The 24,804-nt window shown below is 34.8% G+C and overlaps 3 protein-coding genes across 11 annotated transcripts; 2 read left to right on the forward strand and 1 right to left on the reverse strand.

Annotated features, from left to right (window-relative positions):
• The first annotated feature begins 3,505 nt into the window (after positions 1–3,505).
• On the forward strand, positions 3,506–4,557 carry LOC141720155 (uncharacterized). The gene is made up of 2 exons (XM_074522512.1): positions 3,506–4,028; positions 4,133–4,557. The coding sequence occupies exons 1-2, from the start codon at positions 3,506–3,508 to the stop codon at positions 4,555–4,557; spliced, it is 948 nt and encodes a 315-aa protein (XP_074378613.1).
• A 2,561-nt stretch (positions 4,558–7,118) lies between these two features.
• On the forward strand, positions 7,119–12,472 carry LOC141721785 (mannose-P-dolichol utilization defect 1 protein homolog 2). Its single transcript, XM_074524894.1, has 8 exons — positions 7,119–7,481; positions 8,318–8,471; positions 9,881–9,953; positions 10,086–10,152; positions 10,309–10,368; positions 11,583–11,643; positions 11,775–11,816; positions 12,105–12,472. Exons 1-8 carry the CDS (start codon positions 7,317–7,319, stop codon positions 12,206–12,208), a joined length of 726 nt encoding a protein of 241 aa, XP_074380995.1. The 5' UTR covers positions 7,119–7,316; the 3' UTR covers positions 12,209–12,472.
• On the reverse strand, positions 10,384–17,821 carry LOC141721780 (F-box protein At1g47056-like). Of its 9 annotated transcripts, none has more exons than XM_074524889.1 (5): positions 15,917–17,821; positions 14,711–14,877; positions 13,200–13,247; positions 12,934–13,030; positions 12,623–12,854 (listed from the first exon to the last, which is right to left on the reverse strand). In XM_074524889.1, exon 1 carries the CDS (start codon positions 17,655–17,657, stop codon positions 16,002–16,004), a length of 1,656 nt encoding a protein of 551 aa, XP_074380990.1. In that variant the 5' UTR covers positions 17,658–17,821; the 3' UTR covers positions 12,623–12,854; positions 12,934–13,030; positions 13,200–13,247; positions 14,711–14,877; positions 15,917–16,001. The 9 variants fall into 9 exon arrangements, 8 of the variants coding, with proteins under 8 accessions (XP_074380990.1, XP_074380988.1, XP_074380989.1 ...); XM_074524887.1 differs by having other exon boundaries at positions 13,170–13,247; XM_074524888.1 differs by having other exon boundaries at positions 13,200–13,251.
• Between the last annotated feature and the right edge of the window lie 6,983 nt (positions 17,822–24,804).

Consider the following 24,804-nt stretch of genomic DNA (forward strand, 5'->3'; position numbering starts at 1 on the left):
CAAATTACGATGGCATATTGAAAACACATGTTCGAATTCGTGTTAAAATGAGTGTTAGTAAACTAATAAAGCGAAGGATGAAGATCAAGAGATCGGGAGGGGATTGGAGCTGGGTTAATTTCAAATACGAGAGATTATCCACTTTCTGTTTTGTTTGTGGAATTCTGGGACATGGTGCGAGATTGTAATGTGGTGTATGTTAATCCAGGGAAAGTAATTGAGAAAGCATATGGGACATGGCTGAGGGCACCAAGCAGGGGAGCTAAGAACAACGTCGGTTCTAGGTGGAGGGGGGACGCACAGTGGGCGGGAAAAAACAATCAAACGAAATTTCCGGGGGACAGCCGGAGTTAGGAGAATACTCAGGCGAGATTTCAGGAGGTGGATGGGAGGATAAGTGAAATTCAAAAAGAAAGGGGGAAGAATAACAATAATGGAGAAAAATAAGGGAGTAAATAATGGGATGGGTGAACATTCAAAGGTGATGGATATCGAACATGCGAGGAATCAAGGAGAGAATATAGTGTTTGATACTAAGAGGCGTGTAGAGTTGAAAATAATGGGAAAATGAGTGATGGGCTGGAGAATATGACAACAGATGGGCCAAGTAAGTTAAATGACATAACCACAACCCAAGAGAAAGATGATCCAAAAAACGTGAGGATGGCGGACTCTGGTCTCCAGGCCCGCCAAGGATTATGAGTCTAATGGGATGGAACTGTCGTGGGCTGGCCACCTCACGAGCAGTTGATTTCTTTAAGGAGTTAGTGTAACAAATAAGGCCTGGTTTAATCTTTCTGTCTGAAATTTTAGGGAATAAAAAGAAGGTGGAAAAGATCTGTAGAAGTATTCAGTTTGCAGGATGTTTTGTAGTCGAGTCGCAGGGGCAAGGAGGTGGTTTAGCTTTATTATGGAAAAACACGGGCTCAGTGGAAATAAAAGGAAGTTGCAATCACTATATAGACTTTGAAGTGTAGTGTGAGCAAGTGGGAAGATGGCGATATATAGGTTTCTATGGATGCCCGGAAAGATATAGACGTCATGAATCATGGAACTTATTAAGGGGATTAGCTGGTGATTCTGAGTTACCATGGTGCGTTTTAGGTGATTTTAATGATTTGATTTTTGCTCACGAGAAGAAAGGAGGTAGACCTCACCCTCGAAAATTACTGGATGGTTTTGTGGATGTTGTTAATGACTGTGGTTTAATAGATATGGGCTTTTCTGGGAATGAATTCACATGGGAAGGAGCTCGGGGTCAAATTAATTAGATTCAGGAGCGTCTTGATAGAGGGTTTGCAAATCAGCAATGGCAAAACATGTTTCCAGATGCGAAGATAAAAGTTTGGGATGTGTCCTCTTCGGATCACCTTCCATTGATTCTAGAGTTAAACAAACAAGTGTATACTGTGTATGTTCAAAAAAGTCATCAATTTAAGTTTGAAAATATATGGATAAGGGTGGCTGATTGTTACAATTTAATAAACCAGAATTAGCATGTGCAAGAGGGGATGGGAATAATGGATAAGATCAAGTATTGCACAATGAAGTTACAGGAGTGGGGTGGAGGGCAACTGAAAGAACTGGGGTTACAGATTAAGCGTAGCAAGGGAATGTTGTGAAGCTTGAGATCGAAAAGGGATTTATATGGTGCTCAGCAATATAATGAGGAAAGAGATATATATCTTCGATTATTGGAGAAACGCGAAATATATTGGAGCCAAAGAGCGAAGCAGTTCTGGCTCAAGCATGGTGACCAAAATTCTAGGTTCTTCTATAGTTTTGCAAATGGTCGGAGACAGCAAAACCAAATTAAGGGATTGAGGAACAAAGATGGGGAATGGACAGAGGATGATAAAGAGATGCAGAGCATTGTGGTCGATTACTTTGAAAGGTTGTCTAAATCTACGATGGATGCAGAGAGTTTAACGGAGAGAGAGGTTGTTATGCATGTTACTGAGGATCATAACGAGGAGTTGATACAGCCTATCATGAAAGAAGAGGTGAAAGAAGCTATTTTCTCAATGCATACAGAAAAATCGTCGGGTGAAGATGGGTTAAATCCCGCGTTTTATCAGACGTATTGGAATATAGTTGGGGATGATGTTAATCGAACTGTGGTATGTCTGATTCCAAAATTAAAAAATCCTCAAAGCATGACGGACTTACGTCCGATTTCCCTATGTAATGTGTTGTTTCGCATTTTGTCGAAAGTTTTGGCAAAACGACTCAAGAGTTGTCTGCCTACATTGATCTCAATAAATCAAAGTGCATTTGTTCAAGGAAGATTATTGACTGACAATGCATTGATTGCTTATGAAATTAATCACTACATTCGACGTAAAATGCAAGGGAAGTATGGATATGCGGGGTTAAAAATTGATATTTCAAAAGCCTACGATCGACTTGAGTGGAAGTTCATTGAGGATATGCTTGGCAAATATGGGTTTCATCAGAGGTGGATATCTCGAGTGATGACATGTATTCGAACTGTTTCTTACAGTTTCTTACAGAAGAGAGAGGTTTTTGGCCAGGTTATTCCAGAGCGCGTGATAAGGCAAGGGGATCCTATATCCCCTTACCTGTATATTTTGTGTGCCAAAGGGCTGAGTTCGATGATTAGAAGGAATGAGGAGGTGGGTTTAATACATGGTTGCAAAATTGCTAATGGAGCTCCAAGAGTTTCTCATCTTCTCTTTGCAGATGACTGCTACTTGTTCTTTAAAGCAACAGTAACGGATGTTGTTACAATGAAAAATGTTTTGAAACGGTATGAGAAAGTGTCCGGGCAAGCGATTAATTTTAATAAGTCTAGTATTACTTTTAGCCCAAACACAGCAAAGAAAGAAAAAATGAGGATTTGTGAAGCATTGGAAGTAGAGGAAGTGGAAAATCCAGGGCGATATTTGGGCATTCCAATGGTGGTAGGGAGAAAGAAGAAGGATGTTTTTGGGTTTCTTACTGATAAAGTGAAGCAAAAGCTGCATAATTGGAAGAGTAAGAAAATATGGAAGGCAGGAAAGCACACTTTACTGCAAACGTCGTGTCAAGTGCTTCCAAATTTTTGGATGAACTTAATGACTATCCCTGCTGAAGTATGTCAAACTATTCAGAGGCAAATGAATCAATTCTGGTGGAGTAATGGAGGTCAGAGTAAAGGTGTGAAGTGGATGGCTTAGGGAAGGATGTGTGAAGCTAAAGAAAATGGCGGCCTGAGATATAAAGATTTACAGCAATTTAATCTCGCGATGCTTGCAAAACAGGGATGGAGGTTGATAAATGGAGAAAATATGTTTGTTACAAGTATAATGAAGGCCAGATATTTCCAAAAGACAGATTTTTTCAATGCGGAATTAGGAGCTAATCCAAGTTATATGTGGCGAAGCATCTTATCAGCTCAAGACATTGTGAAACAAGGTTGCCGGAGAAAGATAGGTAATGGTGAAGAAACTTTTGTTTGGAAGACCCCCTGGCAGTAGTGGAAAATGGAATGCTTACGACTAATATGCCACATCGGTTAGCAAATATCAAAGTGGCAAGCTTGATAAAGAATGGTGAGAGGGAGTGGGATGAGGAGATTTTAAACGATATATGCAATGAAAGAGATAGATTATTGATAACGAAAATTGCGTTACCTAGGAGAGATAAGGAGGATTCGTGGTATTGGGCTTTTGATAAAAAGGGAGAGTTTACTGTTAAGAGCTGTTATAATCGTATAAGGGGGGAGAGGAGTATGTTGAATGTATCTTTTTGGAGGAAACTATGGTCATTGAAATTACAGGTAAAATCATCCACCATATATGGCGTGTGTAGATTGTGTTTGCCTACTGCTGTTGATTTGAGAAATAAGCATGTGAATGTGGAGACTGTGTGCTCGTGGTGCCATAATCATGAAGAAAATGGCATTCATGTGTTGTTTGATTGTGTCTTTGCAAGAGCGGTGTGGGAGGCTATTGGATTGTCTGACTTAATCCAGTTCAAACCAGATGAAAATGTGTTTGATATCTTTCTGAGAACTTTTACCCGGTGTACAAGGAGTCAAGCAGCAACAGTGTCATTATTTTGCTGGCACATCTGGAGTCGTCGAAATAAATGGCTATAGCGTATTAATATATCAGTATATGGCACTAAGGCAACAGCGATAAAGATGTTGGAGGATTGGAAGAGTGCCCAGCAGGAGGAGAGGTTAGAGTGTGGGTAGTAAGGTGTGGCAAAAACCAATCATGGGTTAAGATTAATACGGATGCAGTAGTTATTCCTGGTACGCATCAGATTGGGACTGGAACAGTGATAAGGGATGAAGATGGGCGATTTCTACATGCGAGATGCATGGACATTGCAGGTGAATGGAATGTAAAAGAGGCTGAAGCTCGAAGTCTCCGTGATGCTGTTGGTTGGACAGTGGCTATGGGTTTCAAGAAGTGTATTTTCGAGCTTGACTCGAAGATTGTTTTGGATGCTTGTAATGGTGGGTCTGGTAGATCAATTTTTTATTCCATTATAGCGGAGTGTGTTGAAGGTTTTAAGCACCTTAAGGTGCAATTTACTTATAAATGAATGTAGTGGTTCATACATTAGCTAGGGCCTCTATTTCTATGTCAGGTTTTCATGAATGGCAGGGGAATGCAGTGATGTATTGAGTTTTGATTTTATTTAAGTAAAGCAAGTGCTTTTAATTCAAAAAAATAGGAGATTTCTACACTTTTGTAAAAGAAGGTCAATCAATTAATGTACCAAATAATGAAGAGGTTATTTTCTTGAAAGATCTCCAGCTTGTGTGTAATTTTTAAAAAAATTTAACAATTTTTAACAATTTTAAAACAAATCTTTACAAAATCATAAACATGAAAATAAAGATTACAATATGAACGTAATTATTACAATAAAAAATTAAAAATATTAAATATAATTAAATAAAGTTCTAAAAAGCCGACACTTTACTCATAACATATATCTATTGTAATAATTTAATTAACAGGTGTATAACATTTCTATCATTTTAATTGGCCGAAAATCGGGTGTGTTGTATTACTGTATAAAAAATAAAGATATTAATAAAAAAATTATATATATTCTTAATTGATCGCGATTCATTAACACCTTTATCTTCACACAACACAATTCAAAACTCGAGACTACAACAACATATGACTTGGAGTTTCTAATTGCCGTAATAAAAAAGAATAATTTATTAGGGCTTATAATTATATTTAATGAATGTTTTAACGATATGAAAATTAGGTCATAATATTATTCTGGAAAAAATTGATACAAATTTAAGTTATATAGCAATTGATTTTATAATAATATTATTTACTTATATAATGTTAACGGCACAGATTGAATGTTTATTTATTTTTTAAAAAAAGTGCTTGACCGAAATGACAGATTGAAAATTTGTCTACTTATTTATTTTTATTAGATATATATATATATATATATATATATGGTCAATTAGATTTTAACTCAAAATTTTGTTATTATAAATTTGAGATATTAGATTTACTAATAGAAAAACTTTTTATTGTGACATTTAAATTTAAGTACTTTTCTCCTACACCGACAACCATAGACTATAGAAGTTGCATTTAAAAGGGTTTAAAATAAAGTCGAAGTAAGGGATTGATGCCCGGTGAAATTACTCTTTTCTCGGAAATGATGTACATCAATTTAGAAAATAAAATAATTTTGAAGACCTCACTCTCCTATTCTTATAAAACACACACACATATATATATATATATAAAACACACACACATATATATATATATATATATATATATATATATTAAGCGGATACTTTAAAATTATCATCATCGTGATAATAATTGATGTCAATTATTACATTTACTCAAAGTAAATTCATTATGAATATTAACGAACATGTAAATTTTAATAAATTAACATGATAATAATTGATCTCAATTATTAAATTTACTTAAAGTGAATTCATTATGACTATCAACGAACGTACATGTAAATCTTAATAAATTAATTCCTTTCAAAACGAAAAAATAATTAATTAATTGATAAATTAATAGTTTATTTATATATTAATATATATCATTTTATGTTTTTTGACAAATATTTGTAAATATGTATGTCAAATAGATTATTAATCATCATGATGTAATGAATGCCAAAAATTTTATTGATTATCTTGACGAAAATGAAATAATAACAGAATTATTGGATGATAACAAATAATTAAGATATTATGGAAAATGAGAATTAAGATGAAACCGATGATGAGATCCGAGGAAATGTACTTAAAATACCAATGAAATTGCTTAATTTTTTTCTTAATGTACAAATGTACATGGTACACCATAACTTGGTACAATTAGATTGAAAATAAACTTTTAGGAAATGTACTTAAAATTAAAAATGAAATTGCTTAATTTTTTTAATGTAGAATTGAACGTGATACACCCTAGTTTGGTACAATTAGATTAAATTACTTATTTTTAAAATAAGATGTTTATATACTTACATTTTTCTTAAAAATAATACAAACAACATATACTTTGTATTGTAGGGACAATTTTCTAAAAGTTGGCTTTTAATCGGTATAAAATTAAACTGATTAAGTGAAAATCTGGTAAAAAATCAATTTTTAAGAAAATCGGTCAAAATCGAAAAAAACGGGTTAATCGATCAAAAATCGGTTTAATCGGTCAAAAATCGACTTTATTTGTAAAAAATTAAAAAATATTTAGAAAAATTAAATTTTAAAATGAAAAATGTAAATTTGTAAATTTGAAAAAATTTAAGAAAAATAATATTCTCGTATATATTTTAAATGGTTAGATATTAAAATTTCTTAATTTTTCATCTAAAATTGACCAATTTATAAATTAGATCTATAAATTATATTCACTTTAATAATAATACATATTTTAAATTTATTTATATATTTATAATAATTATATATGTATAATTAAAATAATAAAATAGTCATTGAGCAAAAAAGTAGTATAATTTCATATATTATTATTTATAAATAGAGATAATATTAAATTATTTTCAATTAATAACCAAATTAATCATTCCGAATAATTCTCGATTATCGATTAATTAATTCCTAAACGGTTTGTGCGGGGGTCCTTAATCGAGTAGGCGTGGGGTGTGTGAAGCAAACCAAGAACATAAGAGTTGACGAAATTTTAGAGTCCAGGCTCCAACCAACTAGATCGCTACGCATACATAAATTGAGGATGAGGATTAGTATATAGTTGTAACTTGTAATTCATAATCCCAAGCCCAAATCTCCGTTAATCTTTAAATCTTGTTGAATTTTGAGTTTGCAGATCAGAATGATGGACAAGATCCCAATGCAATTTCTTGGAATGGACTTCACTTGTGCTTTTCAATCACTCAGTAATGGTTCTATTCCCCCTAAAGATTGCTTGCTTCCTCTCATTTCTAAGCTTCTTGGTTATGCCATTGTTGCTGCTTCTACCACTGTTAAGCTCCCTCAGGTTTCTCCTCTCCTCTCTCTCTCTCTCTCTCTCTCTCTCTCTCTCTCTCTCTCCCTCTCTCCCTCTCTCTCCCTCTCTCTCCTTTTCTCTTTCCCTCTCTCTCTCCCTCTCTCTCCCCTCTCTCCTCTCTCTCTCCCTCTCTCTCTCGCCCCCTCCCTCCTTCCCTCTTTCCCTCTCTCTCCCACTCTCTCCCTCCCTCTCTATCTCTACTAATTTTAAATTTTGATAAATGGGTTTGATTTTGAAGTCACATTTAGTAATTGGGTTTGTTGGTTTATAGGATAAAATTCAATAATTGGATACTATTAGATTAGAAAGTATGGATCTTTATATGTGTAGTGATCACAACTTCGATTTGGTTTTTTTTGTTGGGCCTTGTGTTAGAATGGATGGATCTTTATTTCTGTAGTTTCGTGATTAATTATTCTTGCAAAGAAACATAGCCTGAACAATAATGTTGTACACAAGAATTAGTTTACAGTTGCGGATTCTCTATTTTTAGAAGAGTAGGAGTAAGGCCGGCCTCGTCCCTTTGCTTACACTACTAATGTTTACGATACTAAAAATTTATGCTTTACATGTTTTTAAGAAGACATTGTTCTACTTTTAGAAGTAGTTTTAGGAGTAGGAGTAAGGTATGCGTATATCTCACCTTCCCCAAACACTACCTAGGAGTGAGAGATATTAGGTATTTTCGGTTTTGTATATGTTTTTAAGAATCAAGTGCGTGCATTTGTCAAGAATTCTGATGCCTTCTTTTCCTATGTATGAAGTATGGATCAGTATTACTTTTAAGAACAGTGTTTATTCTCTTATGTGTGTTTTTCTCTTTGCAGATATTAAAGATATTGCAACACAAAAGTATTAGAGGACTTAGCCTTGTTTCCTTCGAACTTGAAGTAATTGGTTATACCATAGCTTTGGCATATTGTCTGCACACCGGAATGCCCTTTTCAGCTTATGGGGAGTTGGCATTTCTTCTGATCCAAGGTAGTAGCCCACTTAAAAATTGCCTATAGAATTCTCTTCTTCCTCTTTCCAGGTCTTCTATGAAAATGAATCGCCTATTTTCTAGATGAGTACTACTCTATCACAATTCAGATGTCCTCTTTTGTTTGGGCACACAGATCGAGAAAATATATTATTGTTCCTTGTGCACATACCTTCTCTTTCCTCTTTATTTCACCATTAATCTCTCTCTCTTTCTCTCTCTCTCTCTGTCTCCTTATACATAGACTATGCAGTATGCATTAATGGTATCAATCTTTTATAATGGGATCTTGGTTTTTTAGTTATCTTGGGTATTATCTTGAAGGCATTAGTGGAAATTTACTCTGAAGTTGTTAAGCCTAAAAGGAGGCCATATGATTTGAACATATATAAAAGAATAAGAGGACATTTCAACTAGCAGGAAGGAATGTATGTTATGATATTGTGAGTGCTAGAACCTTAATGTTGTGTTTGGTTGGGGTGAATGGAATGGAATGGATGTAATCAAAGAAATTATATGGAAGTTGGAGAGAATATTTGAAAAAATTAATTAGATGGATAAAATTGTTATGATAAGAATTGTGAAGAAAATTGGGTTAATAAGGAATGGAGCATTCCATCTCAAATTGGGGGTGTTTAATTATAATGTAGGTGGTTAGGAATGGAATGGGCTAAAGAATGAAAATTTTAGAAAATTTAATCATTTTCCACTTAAAATCTCATTCCATTCCATTCTATTTCATTCACCCCAACCAAACACAACATAAGTTCACAATCAAATTTTTCTATGAGAACATCGGAAAGAGAGTAGTCCTCCTCAATAGTCATTCTCTTCTGGGTTTTTTCATTCTATTTGTCATTTTCTGGCTTGGTGGTGGGGTTGGAAGGAGATGAGATTATGATCAAATAATGTCACTTCAAAAAAGTCATGGTGAAGATTTTTGACAATGGACATCTGTTTCAATTATATATTTGAACTTACACCCAACGGGCTCAAGCATAGCATGTAAAATTTCTAATTTCAGCTAACTTATGGCCAACTACGAGTATATATCAATAAAATTAAACAAGAGACCATTCTATGGCTCTATTTGTGTGCCAAAAACTTGTTCAATAATTTCACTAAGCCTTGTGTTGTGTATTTATAGAAACTGATATATAAGCTGGCAGTTGTGAATCAAAAAGAAGACGCCAACTGGTGTTGGATATCTCTTGCTTAAAATATGGGCCCGCCTAAGTAATTAAAAGCCTGCGTGTTTAATAACCAATCATATATATCCATGTCGTTCGGTTTATAAGTTTGGATTATCTGTTTGGTCTTTAAAGTATTACTCTTTATTTGTTTATTTATTGATTACCATTTTCGTAGTGGATCTAATACTTCTTCGTTTGTTTTATATGTTGCACAGCTATAATTTTGGTTGCAATCATATATTATTTTTCTCAACCTATGCGGACATCAACATATATTCGACCACTGCTGTATCCTTTTTACTTACTGGTCTAGATTGTTATTGATTCGTTTTTCAGCCTATGTATTGTCTAAAGTTTATTTGAGAGAATTGCTCTTGTAGAAATGTAATATAGCTGCATTTCCTTAGTAATGTATTATAGATATTGTGGTATAGCACCAACTATTTTAGCTGGTCGGATTGATCCCCTTCTCTTTGAAGCTCTCTATGTAAGTGGCAAAGCTTCTATATGGACCTCTATATATATATATATTTATTTATTTATCCTCTTGAAATTTCTTCTTTATGAGGAATTTTCTGCATCAACTTGTTGTGAATTGTGATGGGTATCTAAGCTTCTATCGTTTTAAAATTATGTATTTCAGGCGACCCAGCATGCAATTTTTCTCTTTGCCAGAATCCCACAAATATATGAAAACTTCAAGGTAAGTTCATGCCTGATAATATTTGTCTTTAGACAACATAAAAAAATGTCGCGTGTTATGCCTTTTTGTTGTACATAAAGGGCATGTGATTGTCTTTAGACATCTCCAGCTTTTACCTTTCAAAATTTTTGGAGATTGATATCTCCGACTTGATCTCACCGTGAGAAAGTTGATGTTCTTTTTTAAATTTAGGGAGGAACTCGTAACATGGACAGTCTAATATGTTTCTTATCAAGTACATTGGAGTAAATTTGGCTTAAATTGTAAACAATAAGCTTACCTATAGGAGGCATGATGTAGGGATAGTATTTGTTATGATCAACTGTATATCTATTTATTTTACGTGCTGGATTTCCTCTAAGTAATCGCAGACCAGTCCGTAGTAATGATTTGGAAGAGAAATGATTTGTTAGGTTGATGGTCCCTGGCATACACTTGCCCGGACCTGGACCCAGTATGAATACTTTTTAGTTGTACGTAGGTGTATGAAACAAAGCTTTTCGAACTCATTCGTGTTTTGACATGTGTAAGCTCTGTATACCTTGTAACAACCGGAAGGTAAAGCTTGTATTTGTTCACTCGAACACAGCAAAGGAGAAATTAAAAAACCAGACAAACCCCAGGCCACAATGCTATTTTCTCTTCCCTAATACATTGTGGTACCCGTGTTCGGACAATGTTCATCTTGGTACCCGTGTTCGGACAATGTTCATCTTCAGAATATTCTACCGTTGCTTAGAATCCCAGAGAACTTTACTTTTCACCCCTTTACAAAAATCAGAACTTTATATATCCTCCAAAATATCCTGAAACACAAAATTAAGTTAACCCAAAAATTTCAGTAACTACCAAGTATCAAGGCTTCAAATGCAAGTATATTCAGTACCTTCTAAAGCATGTAGTGGACATTTTTGGACAGCATGATCAGTTATGGTTTTTTCCTGTCATCCATAGTTAACAATTATTAAGATATCACACTGTTTTTTCAGCTGATTCACTTGTACATTTGCGAACAGAGGATGAGCTGCTTAACTAATATCTTTAGATTTACAGTATAGTTTTGGTTACAACCTTGCCATATAAATGCATTCGTCACAAAACAATAGTGAATCCTTAACATATAAACTTCTGTCATTTCTTTTGCTTCCCAAAGTATCCTTTTACCTGAATAGCTATGTTATTGTATTAATTATTGTTTATTTCTTGTTGAGCAGAACCGAAGTACAGGAGAGCTCAGTTTCCTAACCTCTTTTATGAACTCTGCGGGTTCCCTAGGTTTGTTCAGTTTTTCTGAGAAGCAAGATGTTTAGGACTAGAGATTATACGGAAGGATCATTGCCATCTGTTAATCTGTTATTTATATTCCAACATTATATTTAATTTTCTTTGTTATTTATATTTTGCAGTACGGGTTTTTACCAGCATCCAGGAAAACGCTCCAACAAGTGGTATGCATCGTGTTTATAAAATGCTATAATTGGTCCTTTTGGAAAAAACTTCTTCATAGTTCACTGTACATTATTTGTTGGTGAACTATCACACTCAAACAATATCCATTTTACGTCGCATATTGAGCCTTGTGTTTCAACAACTTGAAACATCGAACCTATAATGTTGGAATTAATGCCTATTGAGAACCAAATGCCTGCTTTATCATTGTACGGCCTCTAACCTGAGAGCTTCGTTTGATAAATCTTTGCTGGCTCTAATTATATGATTTCTCTAATTTTATGAAGTTATTGCGGGATCTGTGGTGGGCATAGTGACCAATGGCATCATATTAAGCCAGATATTAGCATACCAGAAGCCACCTGCAAAGAAAGAGAAGAAAACAGACTAGAGACCAGATTTCGGTATGTGGGGGTATTGCTGCTGAAGCTGCATCAAACAGTGATCATACTCGCAAAATATTATTGCGGAATCTTTTGATACACATTGAAGAAGCGATACAGCTTCAACTTAATGAACTCTTAGATAACGATTCTTGTGTCAGACTTGGATTAGATCCTACAGCAAGATTCTAAAGTTTTAGCAGTATTATTCCCTGTGTTTGAACTTCAAAATAGCCGTCATACAATTTATTTATGTTATTGTTACTTGTCTACTTTGCCAGTGTAGATTATAGTCAACTAGATCATGTGAGCAAAACTAGAACAAAAACTAATTATATGAAAAATCCTGAAAAAAAATTACCTACAAAAAACCACGGAATGGTATGCTTATAACTTGTGCTTGCCCTGGACCCCCACGAATATGTATTAGCACCAAATAAACGGCATTCTCTTTCTGTAGAAACTCTCTCTGTTACAATGTCAACCCTAATACTAAGCATACAACTTGAATGACAAGTTACAACAACACACATAGTTTCACAAACCATAAGAATGTGTATCCAATCCTGAACAAGCGGCAGATCATGGCTACTCAAATGCCTTGTTTCGTGTTACCACCTGCTTCTAAATTCGATATAGATTTAAGCACTCAATCTGCAAGTATAAACACACGATCAATGATAGGCAGTCAATCTATCCACTTACGGAAACACAAAGCGCATATGCCGCACACCTGGGACTTATTTGCGCATATGCACAAATATTAATTCCGGTCTCGATCACTTCAACGTGAAAAAAGAGAGGAAGAGCAAGGGAGATCACCCCTGGGACTGAAAAGGATCAGGAAAAGGATTAGAGGCAAACAACCCAAGAGACGGTCATTGATTAAAGCATTATTTCTTAAACACTGGGAACTGTAGTAGAATATTCAAAAGCTTCCCATTGTAATGTATAGAAAGGAAAAACAACTTTAACCAAGTCAAATGTCTGAGCCCCAACTGTACACAAAAGGAAGCAGGCATCGTCTCCAGTCTTCACAATCAACACCTAGCTGACATTTGCAGGATTAGTGACAACACAAACTGGACATGCTACTAAAAACATAGTTGCTTCCGCAACTATCTCGGTATTGATTTCGACAAACCATGATTGACAGAGAAACACAATACATGATCGATGATAAAAACAATATAAATGTTGCATTTTGTGGGCTTATAAGAAATTGTCCCAGTGTCATGCAATTTTAAGGATATTTTGTTAAACTCATGCTTATTATCTATCACTTCTTTCATACGGTCCACAAATTTAAAATGATCCTCACTTTTTTCAATTTACAATGGAACGTTTATTCCTATCTTGTCTCATCTCATGCTCATACTATATCACCTTTTTTTGGTACATTATATATTCTTCCAACATATTAGCTTTTACATTAAAGGGGAGGAAATGAAATCTGATAGCAAGCCTAGTTGTCAAGGGGGAAGGTATGAGCCTTTACCACTAATCTATCCCTGAAAATGCAAGAAGTACCCTGAGTAAATGCAATAATTTCCCAGAAGTACCTGAGTAAATGCAATAATTTCCGAACACACAAAAAAGGCCAAGAAATACAAACAAACATAACACTGGGGTAAGTAAACACTTCATATAAACATTTTGTCTAGCAGGATAGCTGCAAAATTACAAAATTACAAACCTGCAAAGTTGAAAATATAAAATAAGAAACATATTTATTAGGAATTAGAGTAAGTTGGTGCATAACTGCTGGTGTCGGGTATTAAAATTAAAGAAAATAACAAAAATGCAGAATAGGGCAAGCTTGGAAACTAAAAATGGAATGCAATATTTTTAGTGAAGACTTGAACAAGATAAAGAATCAAGGAGTTTAGTACTCAATAGTCTCATCATAAAACAATCAAGGATAACATAAGCATAATTAACTAACAATGAGAGTAATAATGTAAAATGGGTCAGGTAAACAAGAAGTCACAGGTTCTAGGAGCTAAATATCTCAATTTTATGTGTAAGAATACATGTAAATAAAAATGAATTTTGAGAACTAAATTAATGCATCCATGATGTTATCTTAGATACAAAATTGATGCTCTGATATCACTCATCTACTATGATTATAAAAAGTAAATGCACATTAAAGGCTTCATACTAGGTCTTTTTTTTGGAAAGAGGGGCTCATACTAGTTTACAGACTATAATTATATAGGTATATCTATTTTGAAACCAACACAAAGGACAATGCACTCTATTTGCAATCTAACACAAAACGTGAAAAATAATGTGATAAATTCTGAAATGAATAGTTTTGCTTTACTTAAAGGTATTATCCTTGACAACCTTTCAATATTTGCCTACTGCAACCAGACATCAAGAGAGTCCATAAATGATAGAGTAATCCCTGCCTAAACTATATATTTAAAAATATATAAATTTCAAGGTCATGCAACTTGTAATATAATATTTAAATTTTACCAGGTAATAATTGAAATACATACCAATAAAAGCTGAATATTTCTTGTTTGAAGAGAGAGCATATCATCAAACTTTTTTTGATATGGAAGCAGCATGCCAACAGGTTCATTCCACCTTCCCAGGGCATGCACTGCACTGTCTGCACCTAAGAAAGAGAACTCTCCAAAACACATGTACATGTAGACCGCCGCTATAGAAATATCAATTACCGAAAGTCAGACTTACAATAAGACTATTGAAATCTCATATTAGGAGAACCAAGATATTGATAAAACAAGCTTGAAAAAAAAGATGATGCAGTATGCTTCAAACTTTCAGATGAGCCTATATTGTAATCTGCACTTGTTACAGGCTTATTACAGGGAAAAGATGTGTGATACCTTATTGATCGAGAGAGAAGGGCTATAAAATTAAATCCGTTCCAATCTTAGCTTATTTATCTTATTTAGGTCATTATATTCTAGTCTCTCTTACTACAGCATAGATAATTGCTTATTACTATATCAGTCAGTAGAATCTTGTTAGCGTAATTGGACGTTGGAGTGATGGAATATCAGTACACCCGATAAAGGCAGGTGCGTGAAGATTCCTACCGACATAATGTCAAGGAATGTACACGACCATGTCATAATAGCTTTACGGCATAAACCAAAGTCAACAACGTGCATAAAATAAATTACTACATCTTATCGAGGCATGACAACTACAAAAGGAAGCAACTAAAAATGGCACCAATTATAAGAATCTAGCATATGAGCAGAATCCAATAGCCCTTCCCTTCTCACACAAGCTGCGATCATACTATACAAGCAGACAAACAATGAATGCGACAAAAAAAGATTTAAAAGTTATGTAGGGAAAAAGCATTCACAGTCTCTCATTGAGTTTCACGTAAAATGCATGGCACAACATCAAAAGGTAATATCATAGGGCACAGAACACATTATATATAAAGTATAAACCATAGGACACACAAGACACCCTTCATCAAATGGATATGTTTCTTGCATGTACCACTAATAATAAACGAGTAGATTGCAAATTTAGGAAGTTCTTTGTTTCAGTTTGAGTTATATATAGGATGATATAGAAAAGGAAACAAATACATCATAATTGCAGATTGCAAATTTTAAACTTTAAAGGCATAAACAGCTACAGAAGTCAATTACAAAGGATAATGAAAAGCAAACTATGGATTATAATGTGAAAAAGACCAAGAGCCTTTGTACTTTTCTTTTATATGTCCATTCAGGTCCTTCTCTGGCTACTTCCTGAAAGACCAAGAGCCTTTGTACTTTTCTTTTATATGTCCATTCAGGTCCTTCTCTGGCTACTTCCTGAGGTGCTGCCGCTGAAGCTAGACCATCTTCTTAGAGTACACGCAACTAAACTTCTTCCTGCAGTAAGGCGTAACCGGGACTTGAATGATGCTGACCGGACAGCCCTTGGTCGACCATTACTGCTTGACGCAACATTAGTACCCACGTCTTGGACAGTTTCAGGTGCATTCTCAGCAGCATTAACTTCCTGAGCATTACCAGGAGCAACAACTTCCTGGTTCTCAGGCTCAACAGTGTCCAAATTAACAGCCACTAAAGCCCTATTTAATCTCAACCAATCTGCACCCTCAGAAGTCACGGCTCTACATTTCTTAACCTTGACCTTAACCAAATTAGGACATCCCCCGGCAAGAGCTTCCATACCATGATCAGAAACGGGACAACTTTTAATACATAGTTTTTTCAAAGCAACACATTTTGCAGCAATACACGAAATCTCGGCATCTCCAACAGTCTCACTTCCACACAACGCCAACCGTTCTAAACCCCGACAATTCGTAGCCAACCGCTCAATACTCACACACGTAGGATTCACACCAATCAGAACAAGTTCTAGCAAATTAGGACAATGTTTTGCAACAGCAATAAGACCTTCATCACTAATCCTATTCGTTTTCCATCCATCAATATGCAATTTCCGAATAAGCTTACAACTCTCCGCCACAGCCATTAATCCCAAATTCGTACATTCCGGAGTCTTCACAAGATGCAATATCTCAATATTCACACAATTAGCCAACGTGGCTACTCCAACATCACTAACCTGAATCCTCTCCAAATGTACTTCAACTAAACTCGTCACACGACTGGTAATCTCCTCCAAAAGTTTATCCCAATCCCCCGAACACCTATAAAGCTTCAACGTCTTCAAATTCTTCGCTCCCATTATCAACGGACCAAAACACTGTCCCGAATAAAGCTCCTTCAAACAAATCGTCTTAAGTGAATTTGAAGCCAATCCAGGACCAATCGGTTCCAATGCCGCTCCATCAGGATTACACCTTAACCTCTTAACCGACAATTCCTCCAACGTCTCGCAATTATCAAGCAACGCATTCATTCCTTTCGCCCCAAACGTACACGAACCACACGAAAACTTCCTCAAACTCCTACAATTCCTCGCTAAAACACTCAACCCTACCTCACTCAACTCCTTACACGCGCGAATCTTCAATCTCGTAAGGTTTCGACATTTCTCCGAAATCAAAACCAACGCCTCATCTCCTATACTCTCAGATCTCCTCTCACATTTCAACGCGAGTTTCGTAACCGAATCGAACCGATTAAAAACCGAATCAATCGCACCACAAATCTCCACACTCGCATTCAACGACAACCGATACCGACTCTGACCTTCAACTCTCAACCACCGGCGACACACCAGCGAACACTTTTTCCGATCGCCGGATCCGAGAAGCTGAAACACACACGCCAAACACTCATCCGGCAAATACGATGTATAATCACAATCACTATCTCTCTCGCGATCTCTCTCGCTATCTCGATCGTTACGATCGTGGCGATCGGAGAGAAAGTCCATAAAGGAGCGAACTTTGAGAAATCTCGGCGAGATTGTGGCGGAGGGAGAGTCGGAGAAGGGCCGTGAGGGAGTCGAAGATGACTGCCCCATTCACGGCGGCCGAATAACGGCCTCGATATTCGCGCTGCTATGAATAGGGTGTGTGTATAGGTTTGAGTTGTATGTATAGGTTGGAAAATGTATGTATAGGTGAGAAGGAGATAGGGAGAGGAGATTAAAGTGGAGTTGAAAACGGAGTTTTTTTTATTTTTGGAAACTCTACTTCTCTAGGGTGTGTTTGGTTTCTTTAAACTAAGCTTTTTTTGTAATTATTATTTTTAAGGATTTATATTTTATTTTTTGATATTTTGGTTGGGTTGTTTTTTAATTTGTAACTATAAGAACTCACCAAGTATGTAATTATTTTTTTGCAAAAACCAAAAAAAATGATTGTATTTTAACAGATTATTGGATATTACGTAATTATGACGAGTGTTTGTTGTTTTGTTGTTGTCGCGGGAATGTATAAGTTTAGAGAAAAGTCAGTTTTTTATTTCATTTTTGTCGTGTACGGGATGGATTTTAACGAATTATTGAACGTTATAACAGATTGTGAGACATGGATGCAACATGACGTTAATTGGATATTTTTTTGTTGTCGTAATGATTTTCTACGTGTTAAGAAAAAAAATTGTTTTTATTTTTATTTCCGGTAAGTAATGAGTTGTAATCTTGATTCATTGATTTTGTATTGAAGTCAATTCTGCGTAAAAAAGTTCCCGACTTAGAGAAGTTAAATATAACTCAACTGAACGCGATTAAATAGCTCAAGCGGCAACTATGCGATTCTCCGTTTTATATTTTGATTATGATCTCGATTTTTCGAAAAAACAATATTTAACTTGATGTAATTGTAATTTGCTCAAGAGTTGATGAACATTCAAGTACATATCTATCCAAATGCATGTCATACGTTAGCTGAAAGCTGTGAATTCAACATTTTGAACCAAATTTCCGGCTTGACCCGTCATATATAAGTTAGAAATTAGTTAGTTTGACGACAGCTAAATCTTGGCAATGGCAGGCTCTCGTGTGTAACTTTAATACTTCTATTTCATATCTGTACGTAAACATGACGATAAAATCATAACAAATTATACAAGATGAACATCTGTAGCAAGGTTGTGTCTCGTGTGTGTCTCTGCAAACCAACATGACACCTCTTTGTTTATTTAACAAACACATAACTTTAATGTAAATGAAAGAATATTGGAGTATAAAATAAGTTAATATAAGATTGTATTTGACAAAATCAACCATAGACTGCAAAGAGATCGCATTGATTATAAGTTCATTTATATCTGTTAGGTAACGCTTACGAGTATGTTATCAGTTAGAAGTATATAACATTAACATTCACTTTAAATTCAGTTTTTTCTCTCGTAAATTACTTTTTATATGTTTATATTCAACGAAGATAGGTCAATATGTGAAAGTCTTGTTCATTTTAGATACAAAATCAACCACATACTCCAAAAAGATCACATTGATTATAAGTTCATTTATATCTATTCGGTAATACTTACGAGTCTGGTACAAGTTAGAAGTACATAGTGTCTAATTGACAACGCTCACTTTAAGTTCAGTTTAGGCAGATTTTTTTTCTCATAAGTTATTTTTAAATGTTTGTATTTAACGAAGATTGGTCAATGTGTGAAAGTCTTGTTCATTTTAGATATACAAGACCATAAATTCCATTTTCTCGGAAATTTTGAATTTTTTATAAAAAGTTTATTTTCACATGCACTATAGTAGTATATATACCAAGTTTTTCTAGACTTAACTTGCTCATTCACTGGGAAAAGCCCTTTGGTTTCAAAAATTTTATTAATCAGTTATGCACTACCAAGTGAATGTTCATGATCACATACATGATTTCACAACTTCTGCTAAATGTTACAGATAGAAACAAGTGATTATGAACCAATGAACTGTAATGTTGGCATCATATGGCAACAGAGCTTATAAGTTTGAGTATCCTAGTTCTGATTCATTACTACCATAATCACTTCCTACATTCAGGTTTACATTAAGTGATTGTTATCAAGTTGTTGCTGGCATTCCAAGAACTATTTTTCATGTTTGCATATACTTGTTTGATAACACTTACACGTTCATTATAAGTTAGACATATATAGTGTCTGTTTGGCTGCTCTCACTTTAACTTATAAGTTACTTATCTATATATATTTGTGTTTAACCAAAATAGGCCAATACGTGAAAGTCTTGTTCAATTTAGAAATGCAAGAGTGTGAATTCCATTTCTGCTCTCAATTTCCATTTTCTCTAAAATTCCGAAATTTTCATAGTTAAGTATATATATTCACATACACTATAGTACTGCACCAAGTTTTTCTAGACCTGAACTCATACATTTCATTGGGAAAAGCCCTTTGGTTTCAGAATTTTTATTAATCACTAATGCACTACTGAGTGAATGTCCATGATCACAAAAAGGATCTCAAAACTTATTCTAAAAGTTACAGCTTGGAACAAGTGGTTATGAACCTCTGCACATCTTAGATTCAGTCTGGTCAAGTTGTATCTTAGCTGAAAAGTTGCAGTATTTTTCTAAAATGTTCAATGTAGCAATGCATTTCTAGTCCTTTTGGTACCTCAAAGTTGTGATTCTTGATCAGTTCAAAGTCGGTTTCTTCCTGCCAACTAACGACGCATTGAATTGAACTACGGATTTTGAAGAAGATGAAGTAAGTGTGTTGGAAATGCTTCTAGCTATCATCTGAGCTAAATTTTGGCATTAGCAGGCTCTCATGTCTTACTTTGATACTTCTATTTCATTTCTGTACGTAGAGATGACGATAAAATCATAGCAAAATATGGAAGATCATCTGTAACAAGGTCGCGTGTGTCTCTGCAGACCAACAGGACACCTCTTAGTTTATATAACAAACACATAACATAATGTAAATGAAAGAATATTGGAGTATAAAATAAGTTAATATAATACTGTATTTGACAAAATCAGCCACAGACTACAAAGAGATCACATTGATTATAAGTTCATTTATATCTATTCTAACTTACGAGTTTATTATAAGTTAGAAGTACATAGTTCATGTTTGTCAACACTTTAAGTTCAGCTTAAACAGATTTTTTCCCTCGGTAAATCATTTTCTATATGTTTTTATTTAACGAAAATAGGTCAACCTGGGAAAGTCTTGTTGATTTTAGATACATACAAGAGTGTAAAATTCCATTTTCTCCAAAAGTTTGAATTTCTAATATAAAGTATATTTTTTTTTTCACAGAAACTATAGTACTGTACCAAGTTTTCCTAGACTTGAGTCTTGAACCCACACATTTCACTGGGAAAAGCCCTCAAGTTTCGGAATTTTTATTAATTACTAATGCAGTACTACTAGATGAATGTTCATGATCAGACACAGGATTTCACAACTTATGCTAAATGTTACAGATACAAACAAGTGGTTATGAACCCATGAACTGTAATGTTTGCATCAGATGGTAATAGAGCTTCATTACTACTATCACTGCAGGTTTACGTTAGGTGATTGTTATCAAGTTGTTGCTGGTTTTCCAAGAACTATTTTTCATCGACTAAATTGGTCGATTGATGTCAACTTGGGCGGATTAGTCGTCGACTAGTGAACACATACGGCGCCCCTGTACTCCAGCCCTAAGATCATGGCAACAATTTACATAACATAATGTATATGAAAAAATAAATAAGTAGATAAAATACGGTTTGACAAAATCAACCAAACAGCTGCAAAGAGATAGTATTGATTATTAGAGACAAACAAGTTCGTATAAACTTGTTTGGTAACACTTACACGTTCATTATAAGTTAGAAATATATAGTGTCTGTTTGGCTACTCTCACTTTAACTTATAAGTTACTTATCTATATATTTTTGTATTTGATAAAAATAGGCCAACACGTGAAAAATCTTGTTCAATCTAGAAATAGAAGAGTGTGAATTCCATTTCTGCACTCAATAATTATTTTCTCCAAAATTCCGAATTTTTCATAGAAACTATGGTTTCACATACACTATAGTACTTTACCAAGTTTTTCGAGACTTGAAAACTCACACATTTCATTGGAAAAAGCCCTTTTGGCTTCATATTTTTAATCACTAATGCACTGCTAGATGAAAGTTCTTGATCACATGCAGGATTTCACAAGTAGTTATGTGTTCAGTCTGGTCAAGTTGTATCTTAGCTGAAAAGTTGCATCATTTTTCTAAAATGTTCAATATAGCAATGCATTTCTAGACCTTTTCTGTTTTCTCTTTATTCGGTTTGATTTTTGGCACCTCAAGTTGTGATTCTTGATCAGTTCAAGTCGGTTTCTTCATGCCAATTAACGGTACATTGAATATAAAGACAAATTTACTGAAGAAGATGAAAATAGCGCGTTGGAAGAAGATAAGAAAATCGTGTTGGAAACGCTTCTAGCTATCGTTTACGCTCTGCAGATAAATAGGGTTGCAGATATAAGAGAACAATGTATTATGTACCTGACTACCTGATAGTATACAACAACTGACAATACTTTCAAGTCAAGCAGATATTGTACTAAACTATCTGAATGTTAACATTGTAAAGATTTAAGCTTTGTCAACTGCAATTCATGCAGATTGTTGTGATTGATACTGTATCATTCTTCCTCCCTCTGGGAACTTAATCCAGCTAGGGTTGTGAATCAAGCCAAGCATATTAAAATGGGAAACATAAACGAGATCGAATTTGACTGTTTGAGTATATAAAAATGTTAAACCACTCAAAAATCGCGAGGTGAACTGGCCTCTTACAATAAACGAGTTTACTCGCGAACTAGTTGAGCTGATATGTCGAGTTTACTTGCGAGCTAATTAATCAAATAATATGAATTCATGAATTTGTACATTAATTTTGAAATAGGTGCCAATTTTATTATTAAAAATAAATGAGTTGGAGCTCGAGTTTGAGATAAGCTTTCTAAATCTGGTAAAAATTTATGCGTGCTTGGCTCGTATGGATAAATGGGTAAGAATTTGTGTTTAAAATGTGATCGCAACACTTGAATTATACACGAGTTTGAGTCAAACCAAGCCACGATAAACAAATCGAGATCAAACAAATTACAACCCAAAATCCATCCAAATAAACAATACTCAAATTAAAATCCTTAAACACAATAGTTGTATCAGAATAATACTCGGTTTCCGAATAATCCTCGTAGGGGGTAGTACACGAGGTATAGAACAAAATTTGAGGCGGCCCATTTTTTTGGATTTATTTTCATAATTTGTCCCTATGGATTTATGAAATTGCATTTGCGTCAATTTGGGATCCTCCGGAAGTGAATCGGAGCTTAAAGTAATGGAACTCGGTTTCCGAATAATCCTCGTAGGGGGTAGTACACGAGGTATGGAGCAAAAATTGAGGCGGCCTGTTTTCCAGTACAAAGAGCTATAAGCTAAGAAGCACATGCTTATACTCCTATGGGCTTTCGAAATAGTTTTCACTCCAAAAGAATGATAATAAAATTGTGGGCATGAACAGGCTGGCCCAATGGGCGTGCACAATATGTGAGTTGTAATTGCTTATGAGAATATCACATTGTTAATCTGTTCTGGGAATTTGATCAGCCTGATTAGTAAATCAGTCAACTGGCTCTTAATTTTTTATGATGCTTGAAGGTTGAGTAACTTGAATGTCATCCTCAGTTAGACAGTCCAGATGCCTATTCGTAGTGAGAACTAACGGATGATAGATAAACTTCTTGTACCAGAAGTGCCTAAGATCATGCATTCGACAGAAGTATCCATCTCATGCAGAGAAGTTTATCGAACAGGGAACGTTTACAAACGTAGAAATTAGTACATGCTTATCTAAGACTCTGCGTCCTAATGCATCCTGAAATATGCAGCATGCAATGCATTTTAGGCACTTACCGTTCTGGAGTTAACACTTAATCGTGATAAGGATGGGCCATATATTATCGACAATGTAACACTAACACTTAGTAACAGATGCCTGGTTCTTAATTACTCTGTGCAACTGGGGAATGTTTGGAGGGATGTTAACGGCATTGTGTTGAGTAATCAACTCATCTAAAACTTTAAGATCTTGGAGAAAGACCCAACCGGATCTATATTCTAACACTCCCCCTAATTCGAGAGCCCATTTTTATCAAACACTAGATCACGGACGTCCATCTTTAGGGCATAAATGTGTCATGTTGAGTAACCAGCTCATCTAAAACCTTAAAGTGTTAGAGTAAGATCCAACCAGATCTATATTCTAACACATTGTCCCCATTGTGTTAGTTAAATTTGTATTTGCTTCTTCTTCTTTTCTACTTCTCTTTCGATTTTTGAATTCAGTGCTGCAATGCTAGTAGTGGGGATGGTCCTGGAATTAAATTGTGCCCATACAGACAAAAGGGAGCCTGAGTAATATGTACAATCACTCGATTTAATGAATTTGTTTCATCGTTTGTAAAAGTGACCATCCATTGCACATATGTTCAAGCATGGTATTTAATATGTTCATGCAAAAGGCCAATTACTCTTTGGATCATATGCTTTTGTGAAGCTGGTTATTTGGAGGCCTCTTTTATTTTTAATTTCACACTTGCAAGAAAGTAAATTCGCCTATTTTCAACATGTAACGGTGTCGTTTTATGTAAACACGCAGAGTAATGCTACAAGTATCAAATTTTGATCATGCGTATGTGATCTATCTTTGTATGTGATCTGGATCTCGAGCATTATTTACACAATATACGTCTTTCAGTGAAACTCAATATGTTTGGTTTGGTTATAAGTGTCGAAGAGTATAAGATCATGTTCGGCCCTTTCTCTAGCGACTGGTTACTTAACATGGTATCAAAACTCCGTTTATGGAGAGACTTGAGTTCCAATCCCCACCCTCATTTATTTAATTTAAATATTTGTATCGGTATTGTTAATTGGTACTCCATTCGTCCCTAAAAACGTTTCCTATTTGTGTTGGACACGTTTGTCAATGCACACTTTTGATTGTTAATATCTTTAATTTCGTATTAGTATCAAAGATAAAAAATTTATTGTATTAAAATACTTATAAATACGAATTTAACAAAATCACTCATGACTATATTTAACCTTATAGATTAGACGTTCGAATCCCCCACCCTCATTTATTTAATTTAAATATTTGTATCGGTATTGGTAATTGGTACTCCC

This window comes from Apium graveolens, chromosome 4 (assembly GCF_009905375.1).
Source record: "Apium graveolens cultivar Ventura chromosome 4, ASM990537v1, whole genome shotgun sequence".
Classification (NCBI taxonomy): Eukaryota; Viridiplantae; Streptophyta; class Magnoliopsida; order Apiales; family Apiaceae; genus Apium; species Apium graveolens.